This window comes from Cloeon dipterum, chromosome 3 (assembly GCF_949628265.1).
Source record: "Cloeon dipterum chromosome 3, ieCloDipt1.1, whole genome shotgun sequence".
NCBI classification, from domain to species: domain Eukaryota; kingdom Metazoa; phylum Arthropoda; class Insecta; order Ephemeroptera; family Baetidae; genus Cloeon; species Cloeon dipterum.
In genome coordinates this window covers 21,822,697-21,840,001 of record NC_088788.1, presented here as the reverse complement: position 1 = coordinate 21,840,001, position 17,305 = coordinate 21,822,697, and the positions used below count along the sequence as shown (strand labels likewise).

The 17,305-nt window shown below is 40.0% G+C and overlaps 1 protein-coding gene across 8 annotated transcripts in view; it reads left to right on the top strand.

Annotated features, from left to right (window-relative positions):
• Positions 1 to 17,305, top strand: part of LOC135938952 (monocarboxylate transporter 10-like) — a 142,045-nt gene that overhangs the window by 119,168 nt on the left and 5,572 nt on the right. For all 8 annotated transcript variants that reach the window (XM_065483024.1, XM_065483025.1, XM_065483027.1 and 5 more), the window contains one exon: positions 16,487 to 16,672. In XM_065483024.1, the coding sequence (XP_065339096.1) occupies positions 16,487 to 16,672 (186 nt within the window). The remainder of the gene's footprint in view (positions 1 to 16,486; positions 16,673 to 17,305) is intronic.

Sequence of the window (17,305 nt, the reverse complement as noted above, 5' to 3'; positions counted from 1 at the left end):
CGACGTTTAATTTGGAGAGAGCGTTTGACAATGGTCGTGACTCATCGTTGCAAACGCTGGTAATTAAAATGCTTGCTCAGCACTGCAGCGCCTTACACGCATGACAAGACAGTATTCAAACAGCCTTACAAAAACGACAACTTTACGAGTAATTTCGACTAGAAACAAAAGTAAAATTTGTACATTCTACTGGGTAATTTGAATTTAAAATGGCTTTCAGTTAACCAAACTTCAGATTAATTTGACTCTAGTAATATTATCCATGTTTAATACTACGTTCCAAAAGGAGAAAAATTCTTCCAACCCTATTAAAATATTATGGCTTGAATACATCTTGGATAAATCGTGAACTCGCACTCACTAAAGCCAGCTCATGCTGTTTTCCCTTTCCCTTGAAGACAAACTCTACATTTTGTATTCACGTTCACACTTCTTCTCGCCGTGAATACAGATTTTTGCTAGCTTTGTCGGAACTTCTCTTTGGATATTGCCAGTGGTTCAATATCTGCCTGTATCCTCCTTCAACTCAATCTCGTTATTACATTTTTATGATTTCAACTGATGCAACCTTGAACAGCAGAAAAACAGAACACGCCACTTTGTGAAGCTACTGTTGGTGCAGTTGAGCTGCAGTTGGTGCACTCTACCAGTAATTGAAATTCTCCAGATGTGCATTGCCTCTTATGCTTTGGAAATCTGGTGGAACACGTATCCATTTGCAGCTTCCTCCCAGCGCTAAATCAGATATAATAATTTCATGGCTGCAGCCTTTGAATGCGCCAGCAGCACACTTTTACGTCCAATCCTGCCTTATAAGCGTGATTGATGTCTTGGTGGAGCATTTTTGCAGAAAAATCTGTGCAAAAGAACACGTCAAGTAAAAAAGAGCAATCACTTTTGAGCTCGAAATGAGAAATGATAGATGTGCAGCAAACGAAGGCCGATGGCGATATATCTGAGAGCTGCATTATTTTTTTATTTCAACAGATTGTTGCTAAATTTTGTTTCACGGAATATGTATCGAGTGCAATTTTTTAATGCTGGATCTAACTAAGACTTAATTTTGTCTGTCTATATTTTTTCCCTTATTGGCAGAATATTGGGCATTGTTTATATATATTTTTAACTTAAATATCGAAAAATCCAAGATATTCCATTAAAATATCTAATTTTCGCACAAACCATCACTCCTCCATCACTCTCCATCTCGGTTTCCCATATCTACTCGTGATTAAAACTATTGATCAATAATACTAAGGTCATTTTGCCAACTCGGCCCCAGATCCATTTAATACACACTACAACTGCCAATAACTGTCAAACAAAAAATTGCCAAATCCACCACCTATATAATCGCCTGGCTTTACGAATGCGTATAAACAAGTTTATTGCTCTTGGCTGGCCTGGGAATTCGTCCTTAGAGGCAATATAAGCGAATTCCAGCCCACATTTAAGCCGGCTTGCAAATTCTCCAGCTGCAAATTGCCGGCTGTCGGCCGTTGCGGCGGGCAAATAAAATCGCAGTGCGCTCCCTGTGTTCCTCCCACGTGAAGGGTTGTTACACCAGTGTGTTGGTGTTTTGTTCGGGGTGCACTTTCATCGGAGTAATAAAATCGGGACGTGCACTCACAGTTGCAGATCAATAAAAGAGCATGTTCCCTGCTAGCTGGCGAGCAATCATTATTAATCCTGGGTGCCCGGCGTCGTAAAATAATAAATAAACTTATTGGCCGATGCGACTGACGCTTTAAATGGAAAACACCCAGCCCTTGATGCGCGTTTTATAGTTTTGCAGTCTGTGTCTTTCGAGGCGAAAGCCGAAACCGAACTGACAAATCGCTTTTTAACACCAACATGCCGGCTGAGGGGAAAAAATCAGCACTTGCGGTTTATATTCATCATCATCAACAATCAAAACAGGGAAGAGTGCTTTTTGTTGTTGCCACAGCCAGCGAAGAGCTTCTCTCTTCGGAGGTGCGAAATGAGAAGGCTTGTCCGTTGAAAAATCGCTGAGATTCTTGGATTGGTGCCCATTCATCTTTTTACTATCATCTGTGTGCAAGCGTTAAAGCAGATAACAAGCTGCGATTTTGCGGCTTCGCCAGCCATGGAAATTGTTTTATAAAAACGTCACCGCCGGCAGGCCAGTCTATAATTAACACCGGGGCGAGATTTCTCCAACAGCTCATTCATTATTAGTCGCTGCCTCACTTGCATTAGCGAGGCGGATAAATTTTTCAAGAGAGTCAGGCTCCGCTATGCTAAAACCCAACCCCCGCGTACTAAATCGACCATTTAATGCTTGCTAATTTATTGGACTGACTAAAAGTCTCGTAGGTGGGAGTTTTAAACGAAGGATCGGAATTTTCGAGCTTGAGTCCCCCAAAAATCCATAAGTTCATAATCCTGGGATTAATTTACGAATTCAAGGGGTCTTCATAATTAAAAATATTATTTTTTGGTAATTTCTACTGTGCTTATAAAAAGAATTGTTATCATTAATTTATAATTGTTCATCCAAATGGTGATATTTTTAAACAGAGAAAATAAACATAATGAATCTGTTGAGTGAATTTTTAAAAGGTAAGAATATATGATTAAGAGCGAACAATTGATGAGAAATATCTATCTCACACGTTTTCGCACCGGACAACATCTGTTTCGGGCCGTGATTTATACCTGCCAAAGAAATCTATATAATCAGCTGTGGTTGAAAAAATTGACTGCACCCATTGCTGATTGAGAGCTCTATAAAAAAGTAAGTGACGAAATCTTGTGCGACCCAGTCACTTGCCCTTCGTGCGACTAAACATACACCATTATTAAATTTATTTCCGCTTTTTTATTAAAAAATAAATTTATTCTTATCCCAAACAGGTGGTAAAAATTCAAAGTTTTTCCCTGCTAAGCTATATTCAAGCATCATTTCGAGCCTGTAAATCACTTAAATGCAACGACAACTTCTTATGTCACGAGCTCATAATCAACTAATCCATAATTATTATTACACACACCTAAGCGCTGATTCCATTAAAGCAAATCCAATACAGCTTCGCACGTTGCCTGCCGCGCCTCTCCATCCTAATTATCAGGTCACCTTCACTGCTTGTTGAAACGCATGTTGTTTAATTACCGAGACATGATCAAACTTTCCAACCTGTTACTTCAGCAGGTAATTCGCTCACACATGCATGCGCAGCTTCTCATCTGGGCTCGACATGCAAAAAGCAGCCGGCAGTCTTTGACGTGTTTACAGCTCGCGTACCTATTATAATTGCAAACGCAGCGGCAAATTAAGCGGTGGCGCGAAGCAGCATTGTAAATGCGATTATGTTGCCCAGAGCACAAAACAGAATTAACTCGATAAACTCGCTGAGCACGTTCACATAATCATGTTTGCAGTCATAAATCAGGTAATTAAAAGTCCGTTATGCGTCTGCTTTTCATCGGGTGCAATTAGATGTATGCAAATCTATAATGACTCATGATAGTCGAGTGTGTGCGCACTTATTTACATTATATGCGGATTATGCAAATCACTGTGGCGCCCATTATGTCCCTTCAGAACGTTTCAATCGGGATAAACCAGGAGCGCTAATTTGGCAACAATAGCGACAAAAAGCTCAACATAGTACTCCGACTTGTACTTTGATTTTGCATAAAATCATCGCATGTTTAGTCATAAAAAATCTATTTATTTACTTCCTAAATAAGTTTTATTTTGTTTATGAATAAGAAAATTTTCTGTTTCCAAATTCATGAAGCCCACGTTCGAGCTTGCCGAATTACCTAAAAACTTCTTATTAAAAATGGAATAGCTTTTCTGGACATCCAGTTCCAGACAAGAATGTTTTAACGTTTTCAACTGAATGCCATGCAGACAGCTTACTAAGAATTTTTAAATTGACCTGGCGTACTTTGACACTATGTGAAATACAAGTAAAAGGTGATTTTTTAATGCTGAATAAACTAACTGCTGTTAAAAACAAAAATTTGTATCCCTAATAAAGTGATCAAATACGATCTCAATGTGTCTAAAACTTCAAGAGTGGGTAATTTTACTTCACTGCACTCTCCAAAAATTTTGGTAAAGCCAGTGTAGAGATAAAATGAAAAAAAAAACATTCCAAGTTAAAGCCAGCTTTTGCCTTGCGAACGATTTTATAAGTTGCCAATTTTGATGGCTCAGTCATGTCTTGAGTGCCGCGTGGAGTGCAATCAAACGAGAGCGAAAGCACTGCTAGTACGCGAAGGAGAGATGTTTGTTTTGAACAGTAGCTGCTTTTATATTGCTCTTTTATGCAGCAGGCACGGAAAGCGACCGGGTTTTAGCGCGATGGCTCTTTAATGATAAGTAGGCCTGCATCCGCCGCCTCTTTGTCAGCAATTTCCGACGTCAGAATGTCACTTTTTATGCCCGCTACTTAAGCCTGACCACTCTCATTACTGCCGCCCGGCACACATTAGAGGCATTAAGCTAGCTCGATCAACGAGCACCTCTATGGAAACGCCAAGATATTATTGCTGCTTTTTATCACAACAGGCAGTAAAAACGAGATCCGTCGAGATTGGCCCCCGCCAACAAGAGCTCTTTGCATCTACACTCAATTTGTCAATTTCGGCTTTAATTAATTTGACTAATGAGGCGAACATCTATTTCTGGTACGCGTAATTAATCGAGCTAATTTGCCTCATTAGCCAAGTTCACCCGCTGGAATAAGGTGATTTCCTCACAACTACGAGTCGAGACACGGTAATAACAATTTAGGTACGCGTATAAATTCCTCCTGGAACTTTGACCTTGAGCAATTATAGCGGAATGACGTCAATCAAGCCCAGGAGTCACAACTAACTGCATCTAAAGAAAGTGGCCATTCGCTACAGACTACCTTGTAAAATTGTTTTGGTATGCTGCAAAAAGCTAGCATGTCTCAAAGTCGGAGGAAAATTGATTCCAAATTCCGATTGTAAGATCAATCCTTGCTATTGTATTCTTGATTTGCATCGTTGTCTCCTGTCGATTATAACTTAATAATCTAACCTCGATCAAATTAGAAGGATATTGAAAAGGTTTCCCCAATTTGTATTTCCTGGTAATACTTATTATACTTCAACTAAATATATCCACCCTTTCTCGTTATATTTGAGCGCAAAGGTCCATCGGCCAATAATTGTTAATGGTTTGCCTCGAGGTGTCTGTCCAGTAAAAACTGTCACTCTTTATTTTTGGAATTTGCTGCTGAGGCACATTTTATTAATTTGTGGCGTGGGGACGGTGATTCATAACACTCGACGCCCCCAGGTTGTAATTTACTCTTGCTGGTCGCGGGCAGAATTAATGGACGCGGTCGGCTTCTCCTTTGTAGAGGACAGCAATTTTTTCATGTAATGAATTATGAACCGACGATAAACAGCCGCGATAAAAATATTCACACCCAATTCTGAATCGCCCGCAGGTCTCTTTTGACGAATCTGCCCAGGCTAATTAATTTTTGCTTGTATAGTGGAGAAAAAAAGTGCAAACAAATGGCAGCAATTTAACAGCAAACGCAGCCGAGCTTTCAAACAAATCGCGCTCATTAATTTTTACAGCTCTGGCAGTTAGATGGAAAGTTATGGTGTCGAAGAAAAGTCCTGCATGTGCATTCGATTCGAGCACTTTTTAATAGTGTTCTCTCAAGGCTGTGCATGCCATTGGAATGGATGCAATCGCAGTATGAACTTTTCCCATTGTATGCACTAAAGAACCTGTTGATAATGTGTCGTCCGCGATGATATTGACTGCTGTGTGCATCTTATAAAGCTCGCCATTTAATTAAAAGGACAGTCGTTCGCTTCTTACTGGAACGCCAGCAATAACTCACTCGCCTTGTACGGTCTTTGGGAATGTTTTGCTTCTGATTTATGTTTACAGCTAGATAAAAATCTTTCTAAATGACGTTACTTTATAGTAAGAATAATGTGATTGGCGATTCTCTAGAAATCGATTTGAGACAGCTTTTCTGAATTTCAAGCCATCTCAGGTGTTTTCAGTAAATTGAATTCAAAACTGTCGAATCTGACATTCATGAGTCGTGAGAGGTGCGTATTGGAGCAACTGATTTAATCAAATCGTTTGATTTGATGTTCTCGAGCGTCCAAAATAAACGACTTTTTCACAGACCGCCCTGTAATCCCCAATTTACTTCAGATTCACTGTCCTAATTGTTGAACATGAACCGTGAAATTGTAGCCTCATCAAGTATTGCAAACTTTTTTTGAGGTAACGGAGCAAAACACCTGAAAAGTAATGCCAGGGTTTGCTTCTTGTTTATTGCGTGATAAATCTGTCGGTTCTTGCACGTCGCTGGCGTGATCCTATCGGTACCGGCATAATCAATTTTATTATAGCTGTGATGTATATTTTAATTACACGTTTTCAAACAAGCACGAAAATGTGATTTTTTTGCACAGCACGTCATGAAAATGTTTAACAGGCTGGTGTCCGTTTTTTCACTAGCGTACACACATTTGGTTTGTTACTAAAATAGTATGGACTACAATTTCACACCTATTATGGATGCTGTGAAATTTATGACAACCGATATAGAAACGGCTTGTAGCTATTAATAGATTTTGAATTTAAATTTTTCAATGAAGGAAACATTCATCTTGGTTGTGAAGAAATATCTGAAGGAAAATGTTAAAATGCCGGATCTTCTTACTATCTCTTTTCGCAAGCATTCATTCCACCGTGAATGCATTAATTTTGATGGATTTTAACTTTAGTATACGAGAGTGACGTACAAAAAACATCTAGCAACTTTGCATACTCCTCCGTTCGCCAAGTTGCCAGGTCACGCAAGTTTTTCGATCAGCGTCCTAATTTGCATGTTCCTTCTTCATGCAAGGGCAAAATTGAACTCGGAAGTACTGTTTTTTCCTTTTTGAAATTCGAATGAACGAGAAGCGCGGAAGGGGGCAAGCAAGTTAGTTTCCCCGTCTCATCGGCGGTTTTTTTTTGGAGCGCGGCGCCTTTCTTAGGTGCAGCTTGAGGCATCTTGATTGATGATGACTTAGTGCTGACCGTGGCAGCCTGCGCCAACAAGTAAACAATTTGCCTCGCTTATCGACCCTTTCTTTGAAGTTGGAGGCAACACAGACTACTAAATTTATGAACCTTCACTACATCGCGAGGGTAAGTGGGCCAAGACAAACTTTGCGACTTTATATTGCAAGGTTAACCTAGACTGCTGCAAAGGTGTTTGTAATTGAAAGAGTACAATGTTTGATCCTTAAAATGCAACAGTACATGTCTTATATTAAGCAGTATAAGTATGAAAAAATTTAACTTTCCTAAATTCAAAGTATTTAATTTCAGTGTATTGAAGTGCAGCGTGCTCATTTCATAAAACAAAATCTGAATACCGTGTCTTCTTGAATTCTTTTTTATGAGTCTGAAGGCACTGCCCATCTTTATATTAAAGGGAGGAGTATCTATTGAACCTAGGTCATGAGATGAAATATTTGATTTATTTGCCAAACATTTATGTTTACGAAAGTATGTAGTCCTTGAATGTTGAATAGCATTTTTGTAGCATAAAGATGCCTCATATAAGTGCCACTATATATTTTAAGGAATTTATGTCCATGGTTTGACTTGGAAGGCATTAATTCCCAGAAAAAATGACAATCCCATTCGAAACAAGCTATCTTGGAGTGGGCTGTGCAAAAAAGACGTAAACACGTGTCGGAAGAAACAGCACCATCATATTTTTCGCACTGATAAGAATGATATACGACGCGCGCGAGCGACGGTTTTCATTTCTGGTTTTCGTGCGGCCGAGCATGAATATAGTATCTCGTTGCGACTGACAAGATGCCATCAATTTGCAGCAAAATGTCAAACCGCAGATACGTCTCATACACGCACTCACGTGCTAGTGTGTATGGCAAGCAAATAGTCGCTGACGTTTATTGCCTTTGTTGGCACCTCCTCAGTCAGAGCGTGTGTAGCCGTGTGTGGCAGTCGCTGCTCGTTAGACCTGACTTACGCGTATGGATGACATAACTTGCCTTCATTAGCAAGCAATTATTCCATTGTCACGCAGCCGTCTTGCAAGCAAGTAAATACGTACTCTGAAATCGTTAGCAGTGGTTTTGCAATTAGGGGAATTAGCAGCTCGTGTATACGGCTTGGTTATAATGTAGGTAAAGACCACAACATACTCGATTTACACACACTTTGAATCACTAAATTATTGCATTGACGCTTTTTACAACTGTTAACGATTTAGGTAAATTATATGAATTTTCACTACGCTAACGACTTTACTATGCTAACGCCATATTGCATCGCAATGCTCTCTTTAAACTGAAGCCTACTGATACATTTTACTTATTAACTTTTTTCGAGTATATAATAACAACTCACTAATTACCTGTGTGCACTGTTTGCATATTTCCAAGTATATTTTGATTTGATTTCAAAAGGTGGCTATAATTGTTATATAAATGCTGCAACTTTACGCCTTCCCTGGGGGGGGGGGGGTGGAGTGCATGATTTGATCCCGTGATCCTTCACTGGATTGAGCCTTCTTATACTTTGACTACTTTGCCGGGGCGTTTTGTTTTTTGAAGCTCAGATTAGCCTTTAGGTTTTATTTATTAAAATGGACAAATTAAAAAAGGTCTCTGAAATATTTTGCTTTCAAGTCAAAATGAGTTTATTTTTAAATGTTATTTTATGATAATAATTTTTCAAAAATATTCTATCAAACTATTTCTTTAGCTAGTCTTTGCAACAGCATTTTTTGCTACAAAGGCTGAAAATTCGAAACAAAATTTTCAAATAACTATTTCCATGGCTGAACAACGAAGACAGTGTTTTTGAAGGCAACATTCTTGTTCTTTATCAGAAAGAATGTTTACTGACTGATTTATTCACTAAACACAATGCTAAGAAAACGCAATTCGCATGCTGATGCTCGCTCTTAAAGGTTTCTACAATATTGAGTGAGTAGATAATTGCAGCAAGATTGTTTTCAACATCCCATGAATGAAGAAATTAAATTACATTCGGTGCTGCACATACACGTTAATATCAAAGCTGCGAGGCATTATCCATTTGTTCAGCACGAAGCGATTCGCAGCGGTGGAAAAATTTATGTTCGCATTTACACGTACGCTGCCACGTACTTCGCTGGATTAAGCAAGCCGCTCTCTGCTGCTGTCCATCTCTTAATTACAGGCCCCGAGAGACCCCGAGCAGCATCATTGTTTGTCTTACATGTCAAGAAAACATTAAACATCTCGCGGCGGCAGTCGCTCGCTGGCTGCTGCTGTTGATGGTCATCTCGCGGATAAGCGAAGCCCTAGTTTTTTGCTCGTGTTAGAGGGCCCCACCTTCTCGCCTAGAGGTGTTTATTGTTGTGCGATGACAAGTGAAATATCATTTGCAACAAAAGGGCGCAGGCTCAATAGACGGCCACCCATAGCAGCCTGCGAGCGTGTCATTGAAAGATGCGTCGCAATTCGCAAATCAGTTCCTGGACCAGATCATGCGGTGACCTAAAATTGGTTTGCTTTAGCAAACATCTCAGCAGTATGATTTTAACTTGATTTATATTTTGTGGACTTCCGTTTGAGGCTTGAATAAATATTTATGAGCGAAAATACTACCTTCGGAGAAATCAAAGAAATATTTCACGGAGTGTTTTTCGAGCGGAATTTGCGTATGCTCCTAAAAACGAAGCAGATGCGTAACCAACGAGGTTGTAAAGTTTCTCAGCTTGACGGTGTTTTTGTAAGATTCTTTAAATCGTTACCAAATATGGAGCCGGCGCCAATTTTGTTGATTTGCTTCAAAATTTTAGGAAATAACGCTGTTTGTTGATAGTCTTTCCCAAAATCAGTATTCTTTTGTATTTAAATTCAGTTTAACTAATTAGTTGTAATTAAATTGCAATTTACAATTATATTTTGTTTAAAATCAAAAGTTGGCCTAAACAAATAATGAAACTTTTTAGAGACAAATTTCACCTTTCCTTATTCTAAAATTTTGAAAAACGTTATTAAGTATGCGAGGTTCACAAAATGAAGACAATCTCAATTATTAATCAGAATTTTCTGAGAATTTTTTTTAAAAAGATCATTCTTTATGTGCTAAGGTCAAAATTGAGGTTTTTCACACATTATCAACTGAAACACATTATTTTCATCTCAATTCCATGCTCATATTCTCTAAAACAAATCGCATATTCAATTGAAATATATAAAATTAAAAATTGTCTATAGCATCAACATTTTTACTCCACTCTGTGTTCTTAAATTTTATCAGAGATTTATGCAATATCCACTATCAAAGATACTACATAGATTTCTCGCCCACTGATTCAATTCAAACATTCAAGGCAATGATTTCCCGTGCTTGATTGGAGATCCAGGAGTAGAAAAACGTTGCGAATAAGCAGATTACTGCAAATAAAAAGTGAACGTTTGATTGCGCTTGAGCTTTGAACCTATGATGCTCTCTTTGCGCCGCAGGCAACGAAATGGAGCAAAAGCTGCTGATATAATTAAGCATGCACCAATAAGAGCAATAATCTTATTCGCAGAGAGGCAGTGCAGTCAACTGCGGGCTTTGATCTCGTCTTGTATTATGTGGAGCTAGGTGATGAGCGCTTTGTATTAGCTTCATCCTGTTGTACGTGCTCTGCAGTGTGTAATTACCAAAACCAAATTTATATGAGTCACATCCAAGAGCGCGAGAGATTAGAAAGCGGTACTTGCTGACAAAGATATTTACCTTTGATAAATTCTTCATTGTGCACAAGAAGCTGGCTCCTCCTTAATGTTATCTGCCCGCAACTGCTCTTCAGCCGACAGCGAATTCTTCCCAATTAAATTGAGAGCGCACTTTTTGTTGTTTCTCAAAACGCCGGCCGCAGCGTCAGAGGATCTCGTCTCGCCAGGAATCCAGCTACCGCGGATGAGAACTCTGATATTGCGGCTTGGTATGTCACCTGCTGCCGAGCAAATTGCCGCGCTACAACTTAGCGCAGTGAATGGGTTGCTGCTGCTGCGCTCAATAGAGACGTCAATTTGCATGTTGGCTGAGCATGCTGACCCGCGGCCAGGCTGTTGCGATATTTGCTTTTTCAATTTTTCTAATTTGCATGGTATGCCGAGAATTTCCAAACTGGCTATTGTTATGCTGAGAAAAATAGTGGAAAATCTTTATTCCTGGTCTCAATGTCTTTCTCAACAATCTCTACATCTCACAACTTTTAGTTAGCTGGACATTTATGAGTTCTGTTCTTTTCTTCGTGTTGGAATTTCATTGCATACTTGCATCGCTGTTAAATCTTTAAAATAAATTGAATCAATCTTTTCGTTTCTATCCCATCGGTGCTGAACAAGAAGCTCGGTAATGATACCTACCGATTGCAGAATCCGGAACGCCAAATTGTGCAATTTCGCGAATCTATTGTCGGAGCAAAGAAGGCCAGAAGAAACGGTGCCGCCAGCAGGATATGTGCTGAAAGTGAAAATCGCTTTCATACTTTTTGCAGACCGCGCGTCGGCGGATATTTTATTTAACCGTGTCTCTACGGGCGGAAAAAAGTTTTTGCGCAAATATCAGTTGCGCTAGCTGGCTTGGATGGTGGTGGTCGGAGGAGCAAGGGGTTTGTCTTTGAACGGCGTCGACCGCGCGATTGCATTCGGGGGGTGATACAGCCTGCTGGAATTTGTCTGCAAACTTCTTATCTGCTCAATAACCAACCTTTCCTCCCTCTCTTTCGATCAGCCAGCACAATATAGTGCAAACACATGAGACGGTCGCTGCTTTTTGTAGCCCAAACAGTTGTGTCTGCTGCCGATTTTCTGCTTGTTTTGCTCCCCAGGGCCAGCGATAAACTTCTGCTTTTCAACCACTTTTCCACCACCAGCAAATTGTCAAAAAGTTTTTTTTTCGTTTTTACATTTTCATGAGCTGTCAAGACACACTGGAGCAATCATCAGGACAAATCAGGCGTTGACATAAAAAATGGGTTTTAAAGATAATTACGAAGTATTGAATTGTAAAAGTGCTATTATACTTGGCATTGCTTACGATTAGATTGATTTTTCGAATTCAGCTAACTGGATTTTATTAAAGATGTTCTTGTGGACTGGAAACAACTCTCTTGGAAACTTCAATAAATATTTGGGACCAAAAACCAGCTAAATTAAGTTCCATTCCAGCTCACATAGCTGCTCATCCAACCACACGATTTTCGGCTAATTAAAACAAAAGTAAAGCAATCCCAGCGTTTTATAGTCACTTTCTTTTTAATTAAATCGAGGAGTCGAGAGTGCGTTGGCTTAATTCCACTGGATTAATCCCTCTACTACCCCAATGAGAGTCTGCGTGGCTTAAGCTGAATGGATTAAATGCGAGCTGAAAGCCAATGACCCCGGCGCCGCTTTTATTTTCTCGCCACGCTTTGTTGTTTCACTCTACCCGACTACCGCAAAACTTTGCCCATTACCCAGACTCAAGCCAAAGTTTGGGACATTTTATGCATTTCAGCTCTCTTGATTTCAACGCGGTGCATTCATTGCATACGGTTGTAATGTAGTTAAGCAAATTGATTGCGGGGTCGATGCTTGTGATATTAATAAATCAAACTAATTAACTCTGCCTTTTAGAAAGGAAACAGGAGGTCATGTAATGAAGGTGGGTGACGTCTAAAAGTGATTGAGCGAATACGCTGAATCAATTCATTGCAACGGGTGTTCAAGTGAGTTATTCGTTGCGATGCGATGCAGGCAGATTCATAAATCGCAAATCTAAAATAGCTTATCCATGAACACATATGCCATTCTGTAATTTTATGTTCGCAGCGGATAATCACCCATGATTTGCTGCCCACACGATCTTCTGCACCGATGCACATTTTCATATGAACAATCCCACGCAATTTAATACTCGCGTACTTTTGTATTGTGTGCATTGCAGACAATTTGTATCCATTCCAGACAAATGTTGCTATTTTAAACGGGTAGCATCGAGGCCACATGCAGGTCAGCAGCGTCATGAACCTCGTTTTTCTTTGTTTGCGAAACGAGACGAGTGAGCATTGCATTAACGAAATAACTGGCTCGTAAACATTTCGTTTGGGCTAACGAGACAAATCAAAATAACGAGGACTCGCAATTGATTCTCGTCTCGTGTTGCGAACGCATAACTTCCAGATTAATAGAGGAGCCTGTGGAATAATAAACTTTTCTCAAAATTTATTGCCACCATGGAACCCACAAACGTTGTATTCGCCACCAATCGGTCAAGTTTTCAAAAAATTCGTGACTCGGATGGAGTAAGTTGGGTAAAAATTACATACACTATTTAGACCAATTGCACGGGGAAAGGAATAAGGCTAACCAGCAGCAATGCATTCCTAAAACTCCCATTATTAAAGTTTATTGAGCTCCTTTATCTGACTTTAAGGAGCAGCGAGCACTCCTTGTTTATTTACTTGACTTTGTTTTATAAAACTCGCAATACACTTAATTTTCTGCTCCGAAGCTGAGCGCTTTTCAGCAGACCAGACAGTCTGACATTTTAATCAGCAGATGCACGCGAGGCATAATAAGTAATGAGCAAATTGGGTAAAAGTTAATTTTGTCCAGGCAAGTTGCTCTTATCAACATCTCCACTGGGTCTCTCTCACACTCGGTGTAATTAAAAATCCATTTGCAGGAGCGGATTGCGAGATAATGCACACTATCGACAGGGACGCGGGACGAGAAAAATACAAATGAGCCGAATTTGCATTACGCGCCCTAGCGTTTGAGTTTTTTGTAGCCTTGCACTCGGGTGATATTTGTTGTTTCTGTCCACTCGCATTTCCGTTATCACTTTATAAATCAACTTGGGTCTTGCACACTTTCGCGAAGGCGGAATAAAATAAACTGGTTTTCCATCTTGCTCACTTAAGTGCTTAAATTAGAATGATGGAAATAATTACATTGGATATGCAGTTCTGCATTTTAAATATAGTTTGTCCATAGATACAATTTCTTGACTGAGATTTGATGCTTCAGGTTGAATTTTTAGAGCTTTACAGATAACTCCAAAAATCCCGTATATATATTTTTTCTTTGCAGATATCTTTGTCCTGCAAGATCGATGCACCATGAATTTTTCAACGCAATTTTCTATCCTTGGCATCCTTGGAAAGATTTTTATGCCAAAGTTGTTCAACCAGACGTTTATTTGATTTCTAGAATGTTTCGTTCTAGCTGACAATGTATTTTTCTGCATTTGAATTCATTTTTTAGTTTTTAGTTTAGTTGCATTGCTTTCAAAAGTTACTTTAGCTGCAAAAATTCATTGGCAAAATACCAGCTTTTCCGTCAGAGTAAAACTGTTCTCCCTCTCGATATTACATTGGCATGGAAGATAGTATCTGACTATTTTAATTCTCCAGAAAGCGTTTTTGGAGAGAGCTAGACGACAAGCAGGATTACACGTACACACACTCACCGCTGTTCCGCCGGCGTGTCTGCGTCTGGCCAGTCAAAAAGTTGAGCTAGTCGGCGGGCAGCAGATAAGGGAATAACAAATTGGTTCGGTGCGACGCGCGGCCCGTCCGCAATTGCTATTGTGGACCGGGTGAAATATGGACGTGGCATAAATAATCTCGTTCGCCGCTTCCTTGCAAAGGGTGAGCTGCTTTTAGGACTAGCGTAGCCCAATCACATTAGGGGGAGACGCTTGCAACATCTCGACTGGCGAGTGTAATTGCGCGGCCTATCTCTGCAGTTTTTAGAACGATGACTTATGACCGTCCCGTTAACTAGCCCCCTTAAATGCTACCTCGTCTCTTTTTTTCAAAGTGAGCGGGCTAGTCGTTTGAGAATAGATAGCAAACATTTTGTATGCAGATAACTTTTTATCAAGTGTAGTTGAGACGATGGTTATAAGGTGTAATATTGGTTGAGTCATATATTATGTTAATCGGTGGAATTGGACACCCTAGTTGTTGTCGTTGTTGTCTAGATTTCTTATCAACTTTTTTACTGCGATCCGGAAAAATGAATTGTAGACTGCAGAGCAATAAATGTTCATATAAGAAATTTTAGATATTTGCCTGATTTTATAATTATTCTCTAATGCTCCCGGCATTTGAATATTGTCCATAGTTTCAATTATTTTCCTTTTTAAACGCTCCTGCCATTTTGGATCCACAAAAAGTGAATGAAATATAAAAATGAGCGATGCTGCAAATTTCATCTGTAGCTGGTAAATGCTCAAATTGCTCAACGGGCTGGGAGGCGCACCGGCGCCGACTCTCTACTTGCTGGTTTGCACCTTTCCAGCATGCGTGATTTGGCTTCACGGGACGAATGTCTAGCGTTTCAATGCAGTCCTCGGTGCAGAGGCAAGTGGCCCTTCAGTGGGCTGGGTCCCTGTGCGGCCTGGTGCGCCCATGTTACCCGTTCGCGGTGTTATTGGGACCCGGGTTTCAGCATTCGTGCTAGTGTAGTGCGCGCCCTACCCGGTCCTCGGACAGGGATAAAAAGAGCAAAAAAAAAAAAACAAGGAAAATGAGCGAATTATTCGCACTCTGATGCTAAATTGATAGAGCAGCTGCAATGAATTGGGGCCAGTAAATCGGAAGTGAAATCTTCATCTCTTTGCTCAGTCTGCCTCTGATTGCCTACCGTCTGTATGTCCGCCTGCTAGAAAATTTTACCATTTCCGCCTCGTTTGGACCGAAGTGAGCGCCTAAATCTACTAGAAAGATGACAAAAGCTCTAAGTGGATTGCTCGCAGCTTAACTTTTGAATAAGCTTATCTAAAACAAAGTACGCCACTTTATCTGGTAAGAAGACACCACAACGGCCGAGGCTGGTGTTCCGCAGACAAAATTTGCATTCGCGCACTATATAAGAAAGCATTCTTCACGTGTGTAGTCGTAAAATAAATTTTGGCCTGCGTCCAACGCGATGAAATTCTTGGAGATAAGGACGATTTCCATTTTGGGCAACTCTGCTCATAGTCCAGGCACAGAACGAGTAATTAATCGGTGTAGATATGCTGTAGCCGCTAATTAACTCCAAAGGAGAGAGAACACACACGCAGCCTGGTCTTCGAAGTGCTAATTAATTCTTGGTGTCCAGGCCGTTAATTTCGCATTAGATCCTAATTCAGTATTACTTTTTCATCGGCAGCTGGCGTGTTTGTCCTTTCCAAGCTGTTTTTGTCTTGATTGTGAATGCAAATATGCTTGATAGACAGAAATTAATGATGCACCCCACTCCCAGAATCACCTAAACAAAAACCCATTGTAATAGTTTTGGAGTTCTCTATTCCCTACGCTTCCTGAAGAGCTAAGAAAAAAATGATTAATTAGTTTTTACCCTAAATTTTCATCTCACCGACTACTAAATAAATTGCGCCATTGTTTTGTTTGTTGTGCGAATGAAGTAATTAATTGTTCTTGTCGTTTGTTTGCAGGCTGGGTAGGCGCGATGTCGACGGCAGTGGCGCTCTTTGTCTCGCCTGTGACAATTTCATTCTGCAGGCGCAAAAGCACAAGGGTCACCGCTGTACTCGGGGGACTGGTCACGGCCCTCGGCTGTCTTTTCACTTCGTTCGCCACTCAGTTCCACCAGCTGTTTTTTAGTTATGGAGCCGTAATTGGTAAGGATAATTGAAACAAAATGTTTTGAAATATCGCAAAACTGTTTCTGATTGTCGTTTGGTAGTAGCATTTGAAAATTCCAACTTTGACCTCCAGAATTTATACAGTAAAAGTACTTTAATTGCATATATAAAATAAGCATGCATTGTTATCAGATCTTATTATATTTTTATCGTCGCGGTACATTACAAACTGTGTGCTAAATATTTATAGTGGTGTGTACAGATAACACATAGACCCAACGAAAGAAATATCACTGTCGGCACCAATAAAATATCTGTTGCTAAATTTAAGTGCGAGCCAACACACAAATCATTTTGAAAATTTATGGCTCATGCATTCATGAATTCATTCAGTGTTAAATTTTTTCGTGTCCGAAATATTTTTGATCACTGTGGCGTTGTTTACTTTATTGTCGGCTATGTGTATAGCTATCTCTCAAATAAACCCAGCACGTTTCAACTGCTTCATGAAAAAGAGCCATAAACGTTCGCTTGCAGTTCACATACACACACGTACGTGGACTGTGTGTGCAGTCTCTCTCTCTCTCTCTCTCTCTCTCTCTCTCTCTCTCTCTCTCTCTCTCTCTCGTCGCTCTCACTCTTTCTGGTCGTGCGCGCAGGGCAAAGGAG